The sequence below is a fragment of the Bos mutus genome, chromosome 3, assembly GCF_027580195.1.
Source record: "Bos mutus isolate GX-2022 chromosome 3, NWIPB_WYAK_1.1, whole genome shotgun sequence".
NCBI lineage: Eukaryota > Metazoa > Chordata > Mammalia > Artiodactyla > Bovidae > Bos > Bos mutus.
In genome coordinates this window covers 78,702,022-78,727,582 of record NC_091619.1, presented here as the reverse complement: position 1 = coordinate 78,727,582, position 25,561 = coordinate 78,702,022, and the positions used below count along the sequence as shown (strand labels likewise).

At 39.5% G+C, this 25,561-nt stretch overlaps 1 protein-coding gene across 1 annotated transcript in view; it reads left to right on the top strand.

Moving 5' to 3' along the window:
• The window catches only part of CACHD1 (cache domain containing 1), a 236,249-nt gene that overhangs the window by 128,976 nt on the left and 81,712 nt on the right, over positions 1-25,561 (top strand). The window contains exon 3 of the mRNA XM_005886691.3: positions 1,943-2,091. Coding sequence (XP_005886753.2) covers positions 1,943-2,091 — 149 coding nt within the window. The remainder of the gene's footprint in view (positions 1-1,942; positions 2,092-25,561) is intronic.

Genomic DNA, 25,561 nt, shown 5'->3' with positions numbered 1-25,561 from the left:
CTGGGAAATCCCATGGACAAAGGAACCTCGCAGGCTACAGTCCATGAGGTCACAGAGACTCTGACACAAATGAGCAACTAATACTGCTGCTGTCTCTCATCCTCAACTGCCCATTAAAAATGAGAGTCTAGAAAAAAAGGTTTGTTGGATTAGTGCAAACTGCTGTACAGCATATCTGCTAATAATGAATGGTGATATCTCTGTATTTAGGCTACATTTTGAAGAACTACAGGCATATTTGATGGCTTCTTCCATGTCACTTTGGGAAAGAAAAACCAAAGAATGAAATAGAAATGTGCAAATGTTGAAATTTTTTACACTTTTTTTTCTCCTTAAGGTATCATTTTGAATGGATGGAAAACTAACCTAGAAGAACAGTTTGGGACCTATTGGCTGGATTACAAATTGGGCTAATTATCTTTGATTTTTCTCTACATTAGGTTTCTCAAATGGGGCATCGTTGATTTCTGGGGCCACATAATTCCTGGTTACCAAGAGTTGTTCTGTGCATCACAGGACATGTAGGAGGATCCTGGCCTCTACCCACCATGTGCCAGTATCATTCTCCACCAAGTTATAACAACCAAAATGTCTCCAAACTTTGCCCAGTGCCCCCCGAGAGGCAAAATCACCAGTGGGACATTTAAACCACGTCTGTACATTTTATTACAAAGACCTCAACAAGAATAATGTATGTTTTTTGTTTGTTTTTTTTTTAAATAGTGAGAACTCTTAACTCAGGGAGTCGAATTACAGGTGGGCATGTTGGTTTTTGAGACACACAGTTCCTCCTTTGAAAATGCTGAAATGAATTTGAGCAACCTATTATCACATTAAACATTACACTCATACTCTCTTTCTGGTATCTGGACATTTTTCTAAACTTTATAGTGTGTACAACATTCAACAAGGTTGAGAACCTCAGTTATTTAATTGAAACTCTGGAAGTGCCAGAGTGTCACTGATACAAAATCAAAATTTAAAAGCAACTTGAAAGGAATAAATGAAGATATTCTGATTTGGCTCTATGTTCTCAGCTTGTAAGCTACCGGATTGTGTGTGATGCATGACCCAAAGGAGATGATTAGTTCTCCTCTAGTGTGCTGGTAATGAATAGCCCTACAAAACCAATTAGCTATAATTCTATCAGTCATTTCATTTGGGTAACATTTTGTTTAAGGGGAAGAAAAACAACACTTGTTTTCCTTGGAGATCTGTAATTAAGCTGTGATATTTGGTGGGGACAACTGAGGAAAAAGCAGTATGCTTAGCAATTTGCTTTTGCTTTTCCCATATGAAAGTGTATTATGATGTAGTGGTCTGTTAAGAAAGACATTTGCCCATGTTAAATGTATAACAGACCAAATACAAGTCTATTTCTAACTATATATATTTTATTTTATATGGATGTCTGCACTGTACAACTTCAGAGATTCTCCATTCACATGGAAGGCTGTGAATGGTGCCCCCTGGAGCTGTGTAACAGGAAAGACTAAATATCATTTCCCTTACTGTATTTTCCTCCTTAAAAATCTGTGTGAATCCAGAACTATGAATAGTGGCATTTCTTTCTTCCAGTCACTATTTTGCTCTGTAACCCCTAACACCCACTGCCATGTCAACAATAATATCAATAGGCTGTTTTCTCCACCAACAATGGATCGGTATTGTTCTATCTGAATTTGAACACATGAGTAGTTCTTAATGTGTCTTTATCTATTATAAGATAGAAGTTACTATATTACCACAGATTAAGTATTCTTCTGTGACTTTTGGGTATTTGGCAATTTTTATTTAACTTTACATAATGAAATAAGCCATGAATATGTTTTTGTTTTACCAGAAGTATAGACAGCTTGTGACAAAAGTTAATGTATAGTTGAAAGTACAATGGGTTGACGTCCTGGTCTTTTGATTGATTTTGCTTACTCTCATCCCACAGCTAGCCAAAAAAATCCGAGAGAAGTTCAACCGTTACTTGGATGTGGTCAACCGGAATAAGCAAGTTGTAGAAGCATCCTACACAGCTCACCTGACCTCTCCCCTAACTGCGATTCAAGACTGCTGTACCATCCCACCTTCCATGATGGAGTAAGGCTTGGAATTTTTTGTTGTTTAAGCCAGGAATTGAACTGCCTTCCATTCATATTTAAAATGCCTATTTGTTTATTGCAAAATGTATTCCTATCTTAAATAAGCCCTTTACTTTTATATAGACAAGTAATTTTTAAAGAAGTGTGACTATATGCAGGAAATTCCTGGATCTTCCCTGTTCACCTTTTTGTCAAGCTGGAGACTAGGTTCAGAAATACCAAATATTGTTTGAGTCCAGAGTTGACTAAGTCTTGAAAATTGCAAACATTTTTTCATTTGTTAACTAATGGGTCATGAATAAGATAGTCTCATTGACTGAGCTGATTTGCCTAATTTAAGGGTCTGCCTTTCATCCTTGACACATTAGTAGCAAAAATTCCCACATCAGTCCTGGGTGTTCATTGGAAGGACTGATGATGAAGCTGAAACTCCAATACTTTGGCCACCTGATGTGAAGAGCTGACTCATTTGAAAAGACCCTGATGCTGGGAAAGATTGAGGGCAGGAGAAGAAGGGGACGAGAGAGGATGAGATGGTTGGATGGCATCACCGACTCAATGAACATGGGTTTGGGTGGACTCCGGGAGTTGGTGATGGACAGGCAGGCCTGGCGTGCAGCGGTTCATGGGGTCGCAGAGAGTTGGACATGACTGAGTGACTGAAGTGAACTGAACATCCTTTATAGTGTCCTTAAAACTACCAAGGTAGATATGGCTTCAGATAATATTGAAACAGAATGGTTGAGGATATTTTTATTGACATAGTGATATTTGTATCTGGTTGAGGATATTTTATTTATTGGCGTATGTGTGTGTTTGTTGCTCAATTGTGTCTGACTCTTTACAACCCCATAGACTGTAGCCTGCCAGCCTCCTCTCTCCATGGAATTCTCCAGGCATGAACACTGGAGTGGGTAGTCATTCCCTTCTCCAGGAGATCTTCCCAACCCAAGGATCAAACCGGGGTCTCCCACATTTCAGGCAGTTCTTTACCATCTGAGCCACCAGGGAAGCTGTTCATTGGCATAGTGATATTTATATCTGGAGGGGTATAGGGTTATATGATGCTGGAAATTGTAGAGGGAAGAACAGTTATTTCCAGGTACAAAGATTTTGACTTGGTCTCTAATTAGCTGAGTAGCCATAATCTAGTTACTTAACGTTCTATTTTTATATGCAGTTTTCTATCAGTGGATAATAATCTTCATGATACCAAGTTAGAATTGGCTATTTAGAATGACTAAAAGAAGTTAACATACTCTAAAATTATGAGTGTAAAAGTTACCATATCTAGTGTGTATCACTCTTCTTTTTGCATAAGCGCTCTTAAAGCTATGCAAAGGATGAAAACAACACAATTCTTTGGTAGTTAAATGACCCTTTGCTTCCTACAAAGAAGTTTTTACTTATTATATTTTCTTGGTGGGCTATGTATGTAACCGAGCATCCTCAGATCGTTTTATTTCTCTATCTGTATGATGTTAAGATGAGACTTTCTCTCTGGCTTACCTGTGTGCATAGTAGCTATTTACTAACCTAAACAGAAAGTATATACATTTTGGAATGAGACTGTCCAGATATGAATCTTAACTCCAGGAGTTGGTATTCAGGGGGTCTCAGATAGGTGACAGCTTTAACTGAGCCTTGCTTCATCCCTAGAATGGAAATAATAATGGATATTTCACAGGATATTATGAGCATTTTTTTGAAATCGTATAAGAAAGTACTTTGCAAACGGTAATGTTCTGAGCAAATATATGCTTTCCTATCATAGTGAACATTTCATTTTTTGTTTATTAGGTTTAATCAAAGAAGAAATTCTTTTTTTTTATAGTCGGGGCATCGGTAACTTAATGTTTTCAACAATTTGCCTCTAATCTAAAAATAAAATAAGAGTCCATTGGGCTTTAAACCAAAGAAAAAAAATCATTTCCTGACTGAGGAAAAAAGATAGGATAGTAAGGGAGAAGTCCTTACAGCTAGAATTACGCTTAAAACACTGGTTCTCAACTAAGATGATTTCCACTCCCCTTCATCCCCAGGGAGATTTGGCAGTATCTGGAAACATGTTCAGTTGTCACAGTTGGAAGGTGGAAACAGTTGCTCCTAGTGAGGAGAGGCCAGGGATGCTGTAAACTTCCTGCAATACACAGGACAGTCCTCCAAAGAATTGTCTGACTCTCAATGTCAGTAGTGCAGAAGTTGCCTCAAAAATAGGGGATCTTCATGAAATTTCTAAGTAGAACATGGCTCTAGGTGAAACAAAAAGCTTGAATTGACTGACGTCTACTTGTAAATCTACCCAATATGTCACCTTTCCATTTTTTTCCCACCTCATGAATTTCTTTTAATGTTTCAACAGGCAATATAACCATTTGTCTCACTCCATAGCTTCCTATCACCTCTTTTTTCCCCCTCTCCTTCTTTACCTTTGCCCCTGGAAGAAGTCATTGTCCCTCATCTTTGTTCCCATAGTGAGTTTCCGTCACCTCTATTACGGTGCAGAACTGAATGGACCACATGTTGTTGGTAGGTACGCCTCCCCTGCTGTTCTGGGCAGGGATTACAGCTCATCCATTTTCATCCCAGTGCCTCACAACTGGGTTTGATTACTATGTGCTGGAATCTGAAATGACTTGAATATGGGGATGAGTCAGGGGTGAGAAATTAAACTATTATTGGGTGGGACCAAATACTGAACATAATTAAATAGTGAGAGCAAACCGTGACACAGCAGAGAAGTGCTCTGGTTCCTCAAAGCAGAGAAGTATACCAGATGGATGGCTTCACAAAGGATTCTGTGTGTGTATTGGGGAACCCCTTTTCCATTCAGTGGTTAGGACTCCACACTTCCATTTCCAGGGCCACAGGTTTGATCCCTGGTAAGGAAACTAAGACCCCTGCAAGCTGCATGGCATGGGGAAAAGAGGTGTCCCTCTCGGACCTAGGGATTATCATACTAAGTGAAGTAAGTTAGAGAAAAATAAACACTACACAATAGCACTTACACGTGGAATCTAAAAAAATGGTACAAATGAATTTATTTACAAAACAAATACACTCACAGTCATAGAAGACAAATTTATGGTGACCAAAGGGGAAAGGGAGAAGGATAAACTGGGAGTATGAGATTAAGAGATACTGCGGCTGCTAAGTCGCTTCAGTCATGTCCGACTCTGTGCGACCCCATAGACGGCAACCCACCAGGCTCCCCAGTCCCTGGGATTCTCCAGGCAAGAACACTGGAGTGGGTTGCCATTTCCTTCTCCAATGCATGAAAGTGGAAAGTGAAAGTGAAATCGCTCAGTTGTGTCCGACTCTTAACGACCCCATGGACTGCAGCCCACCAGGCTCCTCCATCCATGGGATTTTCCAGGCAAGTAAGAGATACTACCATGTATAAAATAAACAACAAGAATTTACTGTATAACATAATACCTTGAAATAGCCTATAAAATGGAAAAGAATCACAAAAAAAGATACATATCTGAATCACTTTGTACACTTGAAACTAACACAATATTGTGAACCAGCTATATTTCAATTTTCTTTTTAAAAAAATGTGCATCTTGTTTGATCTGGTCATTTGGAGGGATATTTCAAGAAATAAAGACATGTTAATAAAGATAAATTTGTTTTAAAAGTCATTGTAATGCCATTTGGAATAGAGAATATTGTAAATATTCTAAATTTCTAATAATAGCTAAGTTAAGGAAATTATATCCCATGCATAAAAGTGATAACATAAAATGTAACCATGCCATAGAAGAGAATATTCTAAAAAAAAAAAAGAGAGAATTTTCTGCCTTGTGAAAATGGTGCTACATGCTTACACACATGTATACTTTGAAGGTTTAGACAGATTTACATCAGAATGTTTTGGAGTAAAGACAGTGATTTACATTTTGAATATGCTGAGATAAGGGTTGAAGTCTGAAATGCAGGTCATCCAGACATTTGGCAATAACCAGTGATCTGCCTTTAAGTGAATATAATAAAATATAAAGTGTAGTTTCTGCCCTCCAGGAATCTGTCATTTAGTTCAGTTTGCCATCTAAGAGACTTGAATTACACTCCTAACATGCGGGGTAAGCAGGTTGGTAGTCCTCTAAATGCTGGACTTGTGTTGAAAGCAGAAACACTGGGCAGCTGCACTGCAGTCTTCTCTCCTCGCTTGGAGTGGTGACAGAGCCAGAAACTGCCATTTGGGGTGAATCTTGTACAACCAGAGCAGTTCTCATGATAAAGCTAAGCAATCAGAAGATAGACGGATGGCAAAAAACATGTTCCCTCTAGCAACATCTTAAACAAAGATCTGATCACAACTGTCTGTAGCTGAAAATGGCAAGTGACAACTACCCTTCTCATAGACAGAGTCTTCTTGGCTTAGCAAAAGGCTCTCTTACCAGGGAATGTATGTAGGAATTTTTGCAGTGAACACTGAGCTGATGCTTTTCTAGCCATTGACTAAACACAAACACTTGTTAAAATTAAAAGGGCCTCTTACCTTTTTAATGAAGGTTCAAATATGGGAAGAGTTAATAGTAAGTTACTGCCGTAAACCAGGGTTGGAATCCTTAGCTGCCCCTTTTTTCAGTTTCTCATAAAATGCTTTAGTCTGCATTTTCTAACTGTTGTGTTATCCTATTGAGGACATTTTCAGTTCTCTCTTTCTTATATTTCAATCCTTCTGAAAAAGTCTACATTTTGAATCTCAGGGAGTTCATGTTGGAATTAAATGCAGAAAGGAAGAACTGCCAGTCTTGGAAAGCAATTTAAGAACATGACTAAAAACAGCTTATATTTATCCTCTATGTCAAGATAATGTTTTTTCTTTTATGGAAATAACATAAAATTTATTTTTAAAATGAATACACCTAAATTTTAAAATGCATTAATTTAAATGAAAATATTAAGTGAATGTAACCAAAGCCTTAAAGATGATTGACATAAATAACTACTGAAGTTAATGAAAACTGGACTGAAGATTGTTGAGAAAAATCCCTCTAAATTGTAAGATTTTACCATTCTATAAAGCAAACTCTTTATACCCATGAACTGGCCACATGCATATATGATAATATTGCCATTACAGTAAACATAAGCAACTGGACTTGAAATAAGGGATTGCTGGTTTTACATCTGGATCTCAGCATTCAAAAAACTAATATCATGGCATCCGATCCCATCCCTTCATGGCAAATAGATGGGGAAACAATGGAAGCAGGCAGATTTAATTTCCTTGGGCTCCAAATCACTGCAGATGGTGACTGCAGCCATGAAAGTAGAAGACACATACCCTTGAAAGAAAAGCTATGAGAAACCTAGACACTGTATTAGAAAGCAGACACCTCACTTTGCTGACAAGGTCCATATAGTCAAAGCTATGGTTTTTTCCAGTAGTCATGTATGGATGTGAGAGTTGGACCATAAAGAAAGCTAAGCGCCAAAGAATTAATGTTTTCAAATTGTGATGCTGAAGATGACTCCAACAGAGGATGAGATGTTTGGATGGGATCACTGACTCAATGGACATGAGTTTGAGCAAACTCCAGGGAAGCCTGGCGTGATACAGTTCACGGGGTTGCAAAAAGTCAGACATGAACAACATTCTTAAATATATAGGCCCTGTAAACATTTTAAAAAATGTAGCACTGACCCAAGAGCACTTAAGGTACTTATTACTAACATTGTGTCTGTAGCCCATTGATCTTGCTTCTCCAACTTTATTAAAGACAAGTTAGTTACCTGGCCAATATTTTTATGATTGATTTTTTTATCCAATTACTAATTTTTATTTTTTAGGCCTAGAATTTTATTTTTACTGATGTATAATCCATATTTGATTTTTGTCACTAAAACTTGGTAATGATTTTTCTTCTTTTTTTTCCTTTTGAACACACCACGGGGCACATGGGGTCTTAGTTCCCTGACAGGGATCAAGGCCATGCACCCTGCAGTGGGAATGCAGAGTCTTAACCACTGGACCACCAGGAAGTCTCATGATAATGCATATTTTTTAAAAAATAAGATAAAATGCCCAGCTCTGAAGAGAGAGAATATTCTTTTGTACAATATTCTGCAGAATCCACCCTGAAGCTTATACTGTGATGACTACAGACAGAACCTGCAAAGCAGCAGAAAATTGATTTTTCAGGTGATTTTGATACTTTCATTCTCAGACCAGTCAACTTTTCTTACTCAGGAGTCCTTAAAATTAATTATTTTGTACAGAGTCCTGTATAGTGATTTGATATTCCATTAATATTTACTGAAGGAATGATCTGAAGAATTGATGTTTTCTTATGGGGGGGGCAGGCTATGACTTAATCTACAGCAAACTCATTTTCAATGGTATCACGTTCAGTTCAGTTCAGTTCAGTTGCTCAATCGTGTCCGACTCTTTGCGACCCCATGAATTGCAGCACTCCAGGCTTCCCTGTCCATCACCAACTCCCGGAGTTCACCCAAACTCATGTCCATTAAGTCAGTGATGCCATCCAGCCATCTCATCCTCTGTCGTCCCATTCTCCTCCTGCCCTGGCAATAGTCAGCTCCTGTGAAGAGCAGCTCCCTTTGAAGACAGGGCCTGTATTCTCCCCTTCACCACAGTCTCCACTACTCCCTATTGCTTCACACCCAACCCATTCCCCTAACAATCATTACCTACTGGGCCCACATTAGCATGTGATTTTGCAACTCCCAATCTGAGAAGACTATATAATATTAATAAATTTTATAAGTGTCTTAAGCATACATGTTGTTCTGTCACATTTATATATAGTCACCTTTTGCATATACCAAAAATATCTATTTCTGAAACCTGCCACAGAAATGGGAATGTGCTCTACACATCTGAAACTGTTGTTTAGTCACTAACCCTTGACTTTTTTTTATAAGCCAGTCAATAATCTTGTCTTCAACATCTCTTAATTCCATTTTTCTCCTCCTCCCTTCCTCAATTTCTTCTGTAGGTGTTCCTGTCTCATGGTGTTCTTATTTTTTGTTTTCAATGGCTTTATTTAAGAAGATTGGAAGAGTGCAATGGATAAACCAGGGAGAAAATACTGGGAGATGAATTCAGATTTTTATTCTTTTTTGTGTCTCCAAGTAGAAGTCAGTTCTCTTATCCTCACTCAATTAATGTTGGCTAATTGAATAGTTATTGTGGGAATAGGCACTAAGGCATTTGTATGTTCACATTTTAAATTCCTGAAGTATTGTTGACATGGGAACTAGAATAAGTTAGAGAGTTATTTTTAATTTTGATGATTAACATGTTGACTCAGAATGTTCAGATTCCTGTATTACTCTCCTTAGGATCCTCTAGGGACTTCAGAGCATGAGATCACAGTTTATGATTGCCTTTTTTTTTTTTTTTTTGAAGGATAATTGCTTTACATAATTTTGTTGTTTTCTGTCAAGTCTCAACATGAATCAGCTGTAGCTATACATATATCCCCTCCCTTTTAAACTTCCCTCCCATCTCCATCCCCATTCCACCCCTCTAGTTGATACAGAGCCCCTGTTTGAGTTTCCTTAGACATACAGCCAATTCCCATTGGCTATCTATTTTACATATGGTAATGTAAGTTTCCTTGTTACTCTTTGCATACATCTCACCCTCCCCATGTCCATACGTCTATTCTCTGTCTGTTTCTCCATTGCTGCCCTGTAAGTAAATTCTTCAATATCATTTTTCTAGATTCTGTATATAGGCATTAGAATAGGATATTTATCTTTCTGTTTCTGACTTACTTCACTCTGTATGATATATTCTAGGTTCATCCACCTGATTAGAACTGACTCAAAGATGTTCCTTTTATGGCTGAGTAATATTCCATTGTGTATATGTACCACAACGTCTTTATCCATTCATCTATTCATGGATATCCAGGTTGCTTCCATGTTCGAGCTATTGTAAATAGTGCTGCAGTGAACTATGGGATACATGTTTCTTTTTCAATTTTGGTTTCCTCAGGGTATATGCCTAGGAGTATGATTGCTGGATCATCTGGTGGTTTTATTTCTAGTTTTCTAAGGAATCTCCGTACCATCTTCCATTTGCTTTTTTTTTTTTTTTTTTTTTTTTTTAAAACTGAACTGAAACATGAGCTTTGTTTCATGTTTAAAAGGAGGGTAAGCCTCTTTTTCGGAGAAGGCAATGGCACCCCACTCCAGTACTCTTACCTGGAAAATCCCATGGACAGAGGAGCGAGTTGGACACGACTGAGCGACTTCACTTTTACTTTTCACTTTCCTGCATTGGAGAAGGAAATGGCAACCCACTCCAGTGTTCTTGTCTGGAGAATCCCAGGGACGGGGAAGCCTGGGGCTGCCGTCTATGGGGTTACACAGTTGGACACGACTGAAGCGACTTAGCAGCAGCAGCAGCAGCAAGCCTCTTTTTAAATATTTCATTTTTAAATCAATTCAGTCTCTACTGTGGTAGTAAAAAATATCTTAAGTGGTAAGGATATTTTTCCTTTCATTTTCAATTCAGCTGAGATATAGATTATATCATAGGAATATGGTCTTAAGACCAGATGGCCATCTGCTCTACCTGTTTGCTATATGATCTTAGAAAATTCACCTAACCTTTGTAGTCCTTAGTTTCTTCAACTGTAAGCTGAACAGTTTCCACTATACTCCAGATAGCCAATGCTCAAGATTCATTATGGACAACCTTTCCTGCTGCCCAAATTTGTAAATTCTAGATTGATTAGGTAATTTTCTTCACGCTTTTGAGAGCTATCTGGTGGGTGGGGGCGGGGGTGGTTGAGATGATATTATGCAACAGGACCTACAAAGGTTACATTACTTATTCATTAATTTTAAAAAGTAAACATTTATGCAGGTCAGGAAGCAACAGTTAGAACTGGACATGGTTCTAAATAGGAAAAGGAGTACGTCAAGGCTGTATATTGTCACCCTGCTTATTTAACTTATATGCAGTGTACATCATGAGAAACTCTGGGCTGAATGAGGCACAAGCTAGAATCAAGATTGCCAGGAGAAATATCAGTAACCTTAGATATGCAGATGACACCACCCTTATGGCAGAAAGCAAAGAAGAACTAAAGAGCCTCTTGATGAAAGTGAAAGAAGAGAGTGAAAAAGTTGGCTTAAAGCTCAACATTCAGAAAACTAAGATCGTGGCATCCAGTCCCATCACTTCATGGCAAATAGATGGGGAAGCAGTGGAAACAGTGACAGACTTTATTTGAGAGGACTCCAAAATCACTGCCAATGGTGACTGCTGCCTAGAAATTAAAAGATGCTTACTCCTTGGAAGGAAAGTTATGACCAACGTAGACAGCATATTAAAACGCAGAGACATTGCTTTGCCACCAAAGGTCTGTCTAGTTAAGGCTTTGGTTTTTCCAATAGTCATGTATGGATGTGAGAGTTGGACTATAAAGAAAGATGAGTGCCAAAGAATTGATGCTTTTGAACTGTGATGTTGGAGAAGACTTTTGAAAGTCCTTTGGACTGCAAGGAGATCCAAACAGTCCATCCTAAAGGAGATCAGTCCTGAGTGTTCATTGGAAGGACTGATGTTGAAGCTGATATGCCAATACTTTGGCCACCTGATGCGAAGAACTAACTCATTTGAAAATACCCTGATGCTGGGAAAGATTGAGGGCAGGAGGAGAAGGGGACGACAGAGGATGAGATGGTTGGATGGCATCACCAACTCAATGGACATGAGTTTGGGTGAACTCCAGGAGTTGGTGATGGACAGGCAGGCCTGGCGTGCTGCAGTCCATGGGGTCATGAAGAGTCAAACACAACTGAGCAACTGAACTGAACTGAAACATTTATGAGATGGTTTATGAGAGAAGCATTTCAGCTGAGTCTTGGTGTAGGAAAAGGATGTTCACATATAGAGATATGGAGGGAGAGCTTTCCAGGAGAGGAAGGTCAATTTAAAGAAAGCCCCACAGAAGGAAATGGCCAGGAGCACTGATGAGGACCTTGTATTGGGAAAAGTGATGGAAAAGGCAGCTGAGAAGTTGAATTAATATTAGATCATAGAGTACCTCAGATACTAGAATGAATAACTGAACTTCTTTCAGGAGACTTTAAGCTTTATAAATGAAATGAAGGACAATTCATCTCTTGCTGCCATGTGTCTTTAACACATAGTAGACACTCAGCAGGGCTTCCCAGGTGGCTCAGTGGTAAAGAACCCACCTGCCAGTGCAGGAGACACAAGAGACATATGTTTGATCCTGGAGTCAGGAAAATCCCCTGGAGGAGGAAATGGCAACCCACTCTAGTATTCTTTCTAGGAGAATCCCATAGCCAGAGGAGCCTGGCAGGCTACAGGCTATAGGGTCGCAAAGAGTCGGACGTGACTGAACGTCTGAGTACTGTACTGTAGACACTAAGTAAATACTAGTTGTTTGAATGAGAGAATTTAACATTTTAGAAAATAAATGATGATCCTCTTTTAGGAGATTTTACTTGTTTGCCATGTAACAACTAGAAAACCTAGTCTGATTTCATTTACATATGCCATGAACAAAAGGGGCCTGAACTTGTCTGTTGGTGTTGGCTATGGCCTGCACACCACTATTGGGTGTTGGGAGAGGGAGGAATTGAAGGTAGCTATATTCAAGCTGGTTTTAGAAAAGGCGGATGAACCAGAGATCAAATTGCCAACATCCGCTGGATCATGGAAAAAGCAAGAGAGTTCCAGAAAAACATCTATTTCTGCTTTATTGACTACGCCAAAGCCTTTGACTGTGTGGATCACAATAAACTGTGGGAAATTCTGAAAGAGATGGGAATATCAGACCACCTGATCTGCCTCTTGAGAAATCTGTATGCAGGTCAGGAAGCAACAGTTAGAACTGGACATGGAACAACAGACTGGTTCCAAATAGGAAAAGGAGTACGTCAAGGCTGTATATTGTCACCCTGCTTGTTTAACTTATATGCAGAGTACATCATGAGAACGCTGGGCTGGAAGAAACACAAGCTGGAATCAAGATTGCCAGGAGAAATATCAATAACCTCAGATATGCAGATGACACCACCCTTATGGCAGAAAGGGAAAAGGAACTAAAAAGCCTCTTGATGAAGGTGAAAGTGGAGAGTGAAAAAGTTGGCTTAAAGCTCAACATTCAGAAAATGAAGATCATGACATCTGGTCCTGTCACTTCATGGCAGATAGATGGGAAACAGTGGAAACAGTGTCAGACTTTATTTTTCTGGGCTCCAAAATCACTGCAGATGGTGACTGCAGCCATTAAATTAAAAGACGCTTACTCCTTGGAAGGAAAGTTATGACCAACCTAGATAGCATATTCAAAAGCAGAGACATTACTTTTCCAACAAAGGTCCGTCTAGTCAAGGCTTTGGTTTTTCCAGTGGTCACGTATGGATGTGAGAGTTGGACTGTGAAGAAAGCTGAGCGCCGAAGAATTGATGCCTTTGAACTGTGGTGTTGGAGAAGACTCTTGAGAGTCCCTTGGACTGCAAGGAGATCCAACCAGTCCATTCTGAAGGAGATCAGCCCTGGGATTTCTTTGGAAGGACTGATGCTAAAGCTGAAACTCCAGTACTTTGGTCACCTCATGTGAAGAGTTGACTCATTGGAAAAGACTCTGATGCTGGAGGGTTTTGGGGGCAGGAGGAGAAGGGGACGACAGAGGATGAGATGGCTGGATGGCATCACTAACTCGATGGATGTGAGTCTGAGTGAGCTCCAGGAGTTGGTGATGGACAGGGAGGCCTGGCATGCTGCGATTCATGGGGTCGCCAAGAGTCGGACACGACTGAGCGACTGAACTGAACTGAACTGAACTGAAGATTGATTCTGGGTAATGGTGAAAGGGGCTGATACCAGGTTCTAAGTCATATTTCTATTCTGTGTGCCCTTTATCTTTTTTCTGTCAACTTTTTGCTCAGTACCTTGCTTGAACAGGTCCTCAATATATAATTGTGGAGAGAGTTCATGTGTGGTACGAAACCTGAGGTGGTCTTAGTTTGAGTATAGGTAGTGATGATGATGTCAGAATTACTGAGATACTTTAGGCAGAATTTCAAGTACTTTTATGCCCGTTCATGGTAGTCATCAATTTCACCTGAGGATTATTCCTTTGTGCTAAGCTCTGATGGGAAACTTAAGTTGCTGTTGACTTAGTTATCTCAGTGATTAGTTAACTGAACTGATAATGCTAATAATAATAATAGACATGAATAATTATTATAACAATACTGATGACTGCATGTGGAGTGAGTTTAAGCACACAAAATTTCCAAATATCTGTGTATATATCACTTTTAACTCAACTTGTCTGTGTCATGTTCAAAGCAGTTAAGGTGCCAGACATTGCCTTCGCCACTAGGTAAAGATGAATAAAACAGTTTGTACCTTAGGAGCTTAGAGGATGCAGAGTAAACTCAGTAGGCTGTGTCAATTGTCATGGAAAACCCAAAGACTCTTTTGAAGAAAGAGTGATTATGAATAAAGGGCTCTGTAGTTTGCTTGAAGAGTGGTAGTTGAGGTCTTCAAGCGTGGAATTCCTGCAGACAGATCTAGAAGGAGGATGCTTGAGATCAGAAAACAGCAAAGCTTCATAAAGCATTGAATAACTTGAGATGGGGGATACTGCTGAAACAGCCAAGAAGGGATGTATGTATGTGGTGAGCTCAGAATCTTTGATCTACTGGACAGATTTACATCTGTAAACAGGTTCAAAGCAAAGAAAGGCTGTGATCAGGTCTGAGATTTGGGCAGATTAAATCATTGTCAGTTCAGTTCAGTCGCTCAGTCGTGTCCAACTCTTTGCGACCCCATGAATCGCAGCACGCCAGGCCTCCTTGTCTATCACCAACTCCCGGAGCTCACTCAGACTCACGTCCATTGAGTCAGTGATGCCATCCAGCCATCTCATCCTCTGTCGTCCCCTTCTCCTCCTGCCCCCAATGCCTCCCAGCATCAGAGTCTTTTCCAATGAGTCAACTCTTCGCATGAGGTGGCCAAAGTACTGGAGTTTCAGCTTTAGCATCATTCCTTCCAAAGAAATTTTGGTGAAGAGACTAGTTGCTTGTCATGTTGGGCCATTCCAATAATCTAGGAGAAAAGTGGTAATTCCTGGAGGAAAGACTGTAGGAAAATAAAAGATGTCCTGGGTGGTGGTGCGTTATATAGAATATTTCCTGTAGACAGGAAGTACAGGGGCTTCCCTGGTGGTAAGTAAAGAATTCTCCTCCCAATGCAGGAGACACAGGTTCTATCCCTGGATCAGGAAGATCCCCTGAAGAAAGGAATAGCAACCCATTCCAGTATTCTTACCTGGAAAATTCCATGGAAGAGGAGCCTGGTAGGCTACAGTCCATGGGTCGCAGAACGGTCGGACATGACTTAGCCACTAGATTTTATTGGAGATTTGGGTTGGAAGGAAGACTTTTAAAGATTATTCTAAATTTTAAATTGAACATCTCAGAGGGGAAGAATCTGTTAACTAACAAATGAAAATAAGAGCAGAAGGTATTTAGAAGGAAGATTTATTTAAAGATTTATTTAGTATGAACATGCTGATTTTAAAAGTCACACATGGATCATCCTTGGGAGAGATTTGGCAAGAAGTTGAATGTAGCCTGTAGCATCACTCTATTTTCATCCCACAGATATTTTCACCCCCACAAGTATGTTATATGCATGACATTTCAGAAGAGAGGACCAATTGCAAATGTATAGTTTTAATGTGCTGATGCACAGTTGGATTTAATGTTTCTAGGCGTAACAGCTGACCCATGTGTGGGCAAATCCTATTTTTTTCCAGCCATATTTTAAGGTGTTTCACATGAAAGAATAATAAAAAATGTCTATGTACATCTTATTTTTTATTATTACTATTCACAGCACTGTGAGTTAGCCAGGAGCTCTTGCTGTAATGGTTTTGTTCTTTTATTCTTTGGGTAACACAACGTCCAATAAAGTGACAAGCATGGTTCTTGACACAAGTTGAATTTTATCAAAGGTTCTGTTCTTTTCCCAGGAAGGTGTATTTGTATTTTTGCCCTCAAAGTACTGAATGACGAATCTGTCTTTCAAGTGTTCTCCCTGTCTTATCTCACATTTTCATCTCCAGTCCACTTAAAAATCATTATTACCTGCGGGCTGGTAAAATGTTACAGATACAGCCTGTATGGATATTGTTACCAGAAGGACTTGAGTCTAGTTAAAAATTCAACAAGGATTTTGCAGAACGTGTTACATTTCAGAAGGTTGATTCAGTTACAATATTTAACTTATGTAAAAGAGTTACATATGTTTAAACTTCAGTGAAATACTTTCTTCTGTAAACATTATTTTACTTAAATTACATTCTTCCTATGATCTTCAGGACAGCCTGGTGGTGTACAATGCCCCTCCTCCTCCATTTTGCACATGAGGATGAAGGCTCAGAGAGGTCGTGTCAAGACTCAGGGCAGCTGGGTGTAGAACCTAGGTTTCCTGATTCCAAACCATTTTTTCTTTTAATGGTAAACTATTTTGACCAGTAGTAAAATTGAAATGGCTTATCTGCCAACTGAAATGCTGAACTATGTATTCCTTCTTAGAGTTTCATTTGAGGCTATTGTATGACCCTCTGAAGTTTCTAAACTGGCTGAATGTGAAGCTTCCACACTCTGTTTAGTATATTTCTCAGTCTTTTTTTCTCTATTTTTTTAATTGCAAGATAGTTGCTTTACAGAATTTTGTTGTTTTCTTGCAAATATCAACAGGAATCAGCCACAGGTATACATATGTTCCCTCCCATCTCCCTCCATACCCCACACTTTAGGTTATTACAGAGCCTCTGTTTGAGTTCCTTGATATAGCAAATTCCAATTGTATTTCTGTTTTAAAACTATGTTGCTGCAGGAGTTTGTGTTATTTCCTTATGTGTATGTAGATACACATCTGTATCTTTAGGACTATTGATGAGCACACTCATAGCAGAAAACGCCTGTATTTGAGTCTGACAGTCCTGCTTTCTGAATTTTCCTTATGTAACCTTCACTGGAGGAAGGACAGGAGACCTGCCACACTGCTTAGAATACTGATTTTCATCAGTGGCCTTTTATGGATTTTAGGGAGAGTTGGTCTTGAAATTCTTCTCCTTTCTTTCCATTTATCTGTCTGTCTGCCTGTCTGTCTGATTTCTAAACGAAACTGCCTGGTACATTTTGCCCAGCTCTAAGAACTATACCCTGTTATCACAGAGGCATTCCCTTGAAGTCTTCATCTGTTTTTGTTGTGCAAAAATACCAAAATGTATCAGAGAAGGTCAAGATTTAAAAATCACTGTGCCGTAATCTTTCTTGGAGACTCGACTGGTCTGGTATGATGTGGACCCAGCTGTCTTCCAACTCACAGCTTTATTAGCTTTTGAATACTGAGTCAGTAATGCCTTTTGAGGACACATGAGCCATAAGTATTTCACATCTTATGTTTCATGTTCCTTCTGCAGAACAGAGATCTGGAGAAGCCTTGTCTTCCTCCAACATGAATGTGCCTGACAGATTTGAACCAGTTCATCTCCACAGTCATCTGCTAACTGAAGTTCTTAGTGCTTCTCTTTGATGTCTGTGTCATACCACTCACAGTTGTCTGCTATTTACTAAGTACCCAGTGCAAGTGTGGGAAGAAAACATACGCATTTACAAGCTCTTGACTCTAGTCCTGGCAAGTTTCAGCCTCTTCCGTTTTCTGCATTTTGTCATTCAGCATTTACTACAGTTGTACTCTTCACAGGCAAACTCTGGGCTAGGTTCTAGGGATAAACATGGGAAAGGATCTCTCTCTTTACAACGGAGAAAGTATATAAACAACTGTAACATGTGCGAAGCCCTCGTTAGAGGTCAAGTGGTAGGGTGGACGGGGGCTACGGAATGGCACAAAGGGAGCCTGTGGATTCCTCTGCCCAGCTGTCTGTTTTCTCTTTTATTTTTCAGATACCTTTCTTTCTTTCTTCTTCATGCATTCCTGCCCAAACCTGGTAACAAGAAGGTTAAAGGATAAATGTTTAACGTGGTTGTGGATCCACTTCCAGTTCCCCTAGGTGTCACCTTTGCCATTTTCCAAGCTTGTGTGAGAAAGCAGTTTAAATGGAATTCTAGAAGCAAAACACAGATCACAGCAGGGCTTTCTGCCAGTGATCTGCTGTGGGGAGGCAGGGGTGTGGAATGGTGAAAGAGAAATGTGACTGGTTTGTATGATACTTAGATCCTCACACAGAGAGAGATGCTTGATTGCTCTAAGCCTTACCTTCCAAGGGCATTCGAAACCAGCCTTGTTTCCACTCTGTCTGGGTTGCTGAACCCTGAAGATTTAATCCTGATTACTGATAAGAACAGAAAGAATGTGACTTATCTCTTCAATCTCTGCAGAGATGGAAGGAAAAACCATTTCTCGGAACATGATTACACGTTATTTGACAGCTTTTCAGTTTGCCCATTAATTTAGGTGTTTGAATAAGTAAACTCCATTGGGGGGAGTTGAGTATCATTTACTTTATAAATGTGATAGTTCCTTTTTGAAGTGACCCCACTCTTACCCCTTCCTCCACCATTCAAACAGAGTTTAAATATTTGCCAGGGCAGATGTTTGATTTTTATCTTAGCTCTTTCTTTGTTTAACTTTATTCTCATGGGTGGTTAAGTGGAAGATAAGGGGGTTCTTGTTTAATTCTTTTCAACTGGTGTTGCTCAAATATTTGGAGAGCAGACACTTCCCAGAAAGAATGAGTGGGAACCTGGTTGAATGGAGGTGAAATGAAATGTCTCCCTGTCATATCTGAGTAAACCAGGCACTGTTGGGCTGTTGCTCGGATGTTTTTTATGTCCAGACCTCCTTTTTTGAGATTTTTTTTTTTTATGGGAACCATTTTTTAAAGTCCTTATTGAATTTGTAACAGTCCTGTTTCTGTTTTATGTTTTGATTTTTTGGCCACGAGGCACGTGGGATCTTAGCTCCTCAAACCAGGTATTCAACCTGCACCCTCCCGTATTGAAAGGTGAAGTCTTAACCACTGATGTGCTTAGTCCCTCAGTAATGTCCAGCTCTTTGCAACTCCATAGACTATAGCCCACCAGGCTCCTCTGACAATGGGGATTCTTTGGGCAAGAATACTGGAGTGGGTTGCCATGTCCTCCTTTAGAGGATCTTCCCAACCCAGGGATCGAACCTGGGTCCCCCGCATTGCAGGTGGATTCTTTACCGACTGAGCCCAGGGAAACCTCTTAACCACTGGACCTCCTTTCAAAGTCTCCTGTAGCTGCTGGGTTTTGCCATCTTTTCTTTCCCCCTGCCCCGCCCCGCCTCCCCCTACAAAAATGTGCGCTGCTCTTAAAATGGAACTTGGTAATCTGGTGACACCAAGCAGCAAGGGTCTGCCGTAGACTGGGAGATCCATCACAAGCCTCAGCGCATTTGTTCCACACCAGCTTCTGAGCCCATACCAGATTTTGCTTCCTCAAGAAATGGTGTGTAACTGTGGTGGTCTTTTACAAAAAAGAAACACCCTCGTGCCTGTCTCTAGCAGGGATTAAAAACAAGGAAACAAGTAAAAAAAATTCCCTACCCCATTAGCTGTCAGCATATTGGCTTTATTTATGGACTCAACTATCAGCATAAGCCTTGCTCTTCTGAGATATCCACAGGGATTTGCTTTTTAAATTATTACCTTTAAAACGTGCCCGTGAACAATACCACATTTCAGCAGCACCCTTGGAACGCACACTGTGGGTGTGGTTTTTCTGTGCTACATGATAAATTGGTCAGACTTTGCCTGGAAATGTTGAGGAAAACCCAGGGTTTTAAGTGATTTGCCTGGCAAATCACCTTCCATAGGAAATTTAAACAAAGACCAAGAAAGAGATTCCGGAAGTAAACCCCGACTGGTGTATGTCTCTCTCCCTTTTGTGTCTTTTCCTTTCTAAACTGGGACTCCACTGAAAAGTTGATTTACACTGTGAACCGAGGCTGAATGAAATCCAATTGGAACTCACTTGAACACTGTTTTGATGTAAGATTCAAAGCTTCTGCAAATTTATTTTATCTTCTACATTTGCTGATCTCCTGCTTGTAAATCCTGTTGAAGGAGAATAAAAATGACTGCAGCCTGATGGGAATTAAATGTCTGAAGTTCAAAGCAGTTTGCACATCAGAGCAAACGTCAATCAAATGAACATCTTGCAAGCCAGGCAGGGAGTGAATTTCTCCATGGGGAAGAGATCAAAGTGGGAGTCACAGTTCTGTTTTCTCCCTCGGGATGCAGTTTCGATCAGTTGTTCATGAAAGTAAATCCAGAAGGAAGTTTTTTCTTTTTTAACTTGAGGGGGTAGGAAAGATGGAGTTATTTCTCTTGAAACTAAATTTAAGGCCCTAGTTTTATCTTATGAAAATAAATACAGAAAGCAGTCATAATCCAATATCTCCCCTTTTTAGAGAGAAAGTCTAGAGGAGATTTATATAGGATTATTCTCTTATTGTTATGACTTTTTTAAAGGCCATATGCAAAGATAAGTTGCCTGTTTATTTTATATGAAAATCTATAATTTTATCAGTTCTTGACCTTATAAAAGCTGAAATTTTATAAATGTGACTGGCAGCTTATGTATTTCTCAATGAAAAATCTTTTAGGTAACCCTAAGAGAACTGACATGTTTTTATAATGGTTTAGAAGCATGAACTTTGCATTTTTCACAGTCTCCCAATCAGGGTAAATAGTACATTTCTTCTTAGAAATCATTTTTTCTAAAAGGCACATGTGCATTAAATGTACTCTCGTTTTAGGCAAGGCAGCAGTTCCACTGAGGCCTGGAGATAACTCAGGTAACTGGGATGGCACTAAGCAAGTTTTACTGGGTTGACCAAAAAGTTTGTTCAGTTTTCCATAAGAAGCTATGGGTATTTGGAGTTCAAAAGAGAAGCTAGCATTAGTGCGTGTGGCTGAGCAGAAGGGGAGAGATAATCACAGGTGTTTTGCTCGTGAAATTACTTCTTCCGACTGACTCACCAGCTTGGAACACACCATGCTCCTGTATCTCCAAGCCCCCTGTTGACACCTGCTCCCGGCCCTGCCTGCACATCAGCAATGTCAGCAACCATAGAAACAGGGTGAGGTTTGTTTCTGTGTGTTTCATGTTAATTCAGTTGGGGAGTGGATGCTCCTCACGTGTGAGGAGACTCAAGAAAATTGAGAGGTTGTACAACCATTGCCACTTAGACGATTCCATGGAACATGCAGGAGAAGGGAGAGTGATTGTCTTGTCCTTGAATCCTTTAAGTATCAGAATGTTGGCAGTTGATAGAAATAAATTAATTTAAAACCACTAGTATTCACTATGTGTGGATTACCCAGGGAGCAAGAACTGAATTTTGTTTCATCCTTTCCTAGTAAACTTAGGTCTGTGAGCTAACTAGAGGAGAGGTCATATTGCCCTCTGGCTGAGGTTCTCCTGCAAAATGGTTATTTAATTCTCAAACAGCAGGGTGGATTTCTTCAGAAAAAGAATGTCTTCAGGTATTTGACATGGTTTTTGGGATCAGGTTTGATCTCTGGAAGGCTGTGTGTTTACACGTTACCAGCTGGGGCTTCTCTGAGCCCTGTTTCATGGTTTTATGCGTTGCTCACATTTGTGGCCATTGTCTATAATGTTATTTAGCACCCACCTGAAACTCACTGTCCCATGGAAAATTTTCAGAATTTGGTGAAATTTCCTCTTTTTGGTCTCCTATTTTTATCTTATCTTTGGTGTACATAAGCCATTTGTTTAAGTCATCAGATGACCAGAATGCCTGGTTCTTTCTCCCAGAGGAGAATGTTAACACCAGGAAAAGGAGAGAAATTGCTATGAGCTGTGTCTCTTCTCTATGTGGAGAGTGGACATGCTGACTCTTCTGTCCATCTGGAACTTATAGCCACCTCTGCTGCCCTGAAACCTCTCAGATTTCAGAAACCTTTCAAATTCAGATTTGAATGGAAACGGACCTTGAGGCTTTTCTGGAGTGCGGTAATAAAAAGTAACCCCAAAGTGGAACATTCCAAAGTTATGCCAGTGGTGAACATTTTAAAAATCGGTGTTATCTATAATTGATAGAGAATAGCTGTCTTTAATATTATATCTTCTCCATCTTCCTCATCTTTGTCCATAGAGTTCTTTCTCTGCAGCTATCCATTGTGAGCCTTATGCTTAGCAACTGTCATTTCCTATTAAGTAAAAAGCAAAGATTTCCCCTAAGCCCCACAAGCCTTTAGAGTAATCCTTTTCTTTGAAAGAATTGAATTGTACTTCAGCTGTTTTAGATAATGCTAATGACAATTTATTGATTTTATTGAGATACAGTGTAATGTATTCATTAAAAGGAGAGCTTTTAATATATGTTTTAATATATGTTTAAAAGCTCTCCTTTTAAAAGGAGAGCTTGAATATATGTTCATATCTTGATCCTGTTACTTCCCATGATCTTGTGAAGCTTGGACTTCTTAATTAACATTTCTGTGCCTCAGTTTCTTGGTCTTTAAATGAAATAATAATAGTATTTTTCTCAGGTTTGTAATGATTAGATGAGTTAATCTGTGTAAAACACTTGGAATATTCTCGATACAATGTAACACGGGAGCTGTTAACTGTTACCATTACTAATACACCTAATATTCATTGTTATTATTTATTAAATGTTTACTATGTACAAGGCTCTTCAGAGCTATTTTCCGGTTACAAAATAGATACAATTTTTATCACCATCTTATAGATGAGAAAAATGTAGGCTGCAAACATGTAAGTTCTATGCAAGAGTTAGAGAGCAATAAGCATTTTAAACCCAAACTCCAGTTCAGGTCTGTGTACATCTGAGGGCATGCTCCTGAACATGACCGCAGCATGCTTTTGCCAGGTGGCAGTTCCTTTTGCATCACAGATGTTCTCTGAATATGATTGAATGAAATAGGCAGAGCTTTTCAGTGACTTAGCTTTTTGTCCTTCCACAGCAGTCAGCTACCAGTAAGAAAACTTACAGAGAACTATACATTCCCAGCAATGTACTGGACCTGAGAGAGAACTTTAAATCCTCAATAACCCACAATCCCATTGGCAGAACTAAGACTTCCCAGATATGCGACAGGTTATAGAGAGAATTGGGCATTCGAGGGCTGGGTGGTAGAATTTAGACAATAAGGCTTCCATAACAAAATATCTTGGCAGTTTTTCTTACTATACTTTTATTTAGTGTGTGGAGAAGGCAAAATAAGTAAGATAATTTGCTCATTGTTTATAATAAACCTTATGTTAGAATTTTTATTGATTAGTATTTTCTTGATATAAGTAGAATCTAAAACCAACCAGCCTGTCTATCAGACATCAGCTCTATTGACATTATGCTAAGCTTGTTTATAAAACAATATTTAAAAATTATGGAAAATGGACACAAGAGGCAGAGTGGCACTAGTCAGTTTAGAGGAGAAAAGGCTCCTCATAGACTGGGGCTGACAAGAGGATTTCCTGGGAGGAAAATCAGAAAAGGAAAATCAGAAAATTGGTTTTGTAGAATGGGCACTGTGAACAATGAAAAGCATCACAGTTGAGACCCAACAGAAAAAAACATGTATTGATTAGAACTATGATCTGAGTAGAACTATAGGTTGGGACACAGTGGGGAAAGAAGGTTGGGCAGGCTATTGATGACAAGCACTATATTGTGAAACCTTTTTTTGACTGACAAATGTTTACTGAGCACCTACTCTCGTTAATGTGTCACTTGCAGTTTTATTGTTATCAAAATGTTTTCTTTCATGCTCTTAGAGATGATCTTTTCAGTACAGAGAGGAAAACAGCCCATAAAAATAGTTCCCTAGTCTCCCTGGTTCAGGAGTGAACTATCATTTCACAGTGGTCACAGAAATCTGTATGTGTGCTGCACTGGATTTTAACCCTCCCCAGAGTTGGGGCTGATGGCACAGGTCCTGGCCATGGAGACTCCATCCAGGGAAAGAGGGCTCTCTTCAGGCTTACACTTCTAGGAGGAGTTGTCAGTAGCTCTCTTGAGTTGCCCATCCCCTTTAACAAGTTCTTTATGTGTCACTTAGATAAAACAATAAGTGTGCCTCATCCTTGGACAGGGAGGTAGTGATGATCTAGTCAAATCTTTCTTAGGTCCCTGATTTGCAATGTGTTCCTTGGTGTCACTTTTCTCAACTGGGAGATAGGTAGGTGTGAAAAAGGTTTGTAATTAGTATAGCACAGTCCAGTTATGAGTTTTAGGCATACCTAAGAATTCCTCTGCTGTCTTCAAACTGAAAGGTCCTCTGTCCTTGGTCTCTTTGAGGCATAGGGAGAAGTTCCTGGAAAGCCTTTATACTGCCTTATTTCTAAAGGAATCTACATGATAGGATTGGAGGGCTTCTTACCCCTCAGGAGCCTGTCAAAGTCAGATTTCAGGGAGGACTTTACCCTAGACTCACTAAATCTGAATCTTCCAGGGTAGAGCCCAAGAATCTGCATTCCAGCATGTTGCCAGGTGATTCTGATATTGCTTAGACTTTAGATAATTAGGAACCATTTATCTGAGGGATGGTCCTCAGTTGTTAGACCTCTGGAGCCTTCTGCAAGAATACAAAATAGGACTAAGCACATATGAGGAATGTTCATCAGTTAATATGATGATCAGTTAATATGAGTGCTTGCTTTTGACAAGAACAATGCTCAGTGTTTTATATATATATACACACACACACGTATACATATATGTATACACACATGGTGGTGAATAAAACCGACAAACATGTGATCTGCTCTCAAGGGGCTTTTGTCTGTTCATATGGCCTGAACCATAAAAAGCCACCCATTAAAAACATTTACAAGTGTTGTCCAATTAAAAAGACATATATAAATGGATCCATAAATTTAAAATTATGCACTTGCCCTGAGAGAAGATGGAGACACTTGACATAGACTAGGAAAGCATTCACAATCCAGTTTCTCAGGGGAAGTGATAAGTGAATAGACTTGAAGGATGATTAGATAATCAGGAGAACCTTCTAGACTTGCATTGTCCAACATGGTAGCCACTATTTGGTGACTGTTTACATTTAAATTAAGGTTAAGCAAAATTGAAAATTTAGTTTCTCAGTTACAGTAGCCACATTTCAAGTGCTCGGTAGTCACGTGTGGCTACTATATTGAACAGTGCAAAAATGACACATTTTCATCATCTCAAAAAATTCTGTAGGACTGCCCCAGTCTAGATCAGAGATGGTGAAACAAGTGTGGTACACCACCTATTTTTGAAAATTGAGTTTTCCTGGAATACAGCCATATTTATTCCTCTAAAAATTCTCTTTGGCTGCGTTCACACCACAATGGCAGAAATTGGTCATTGTGACAGAGACCTTGTAGGCCACAAAGCCTAAATATTACCTGTCTTTAATTTAAAAAGTATGTGAGGGAATAGATTTAATATGACC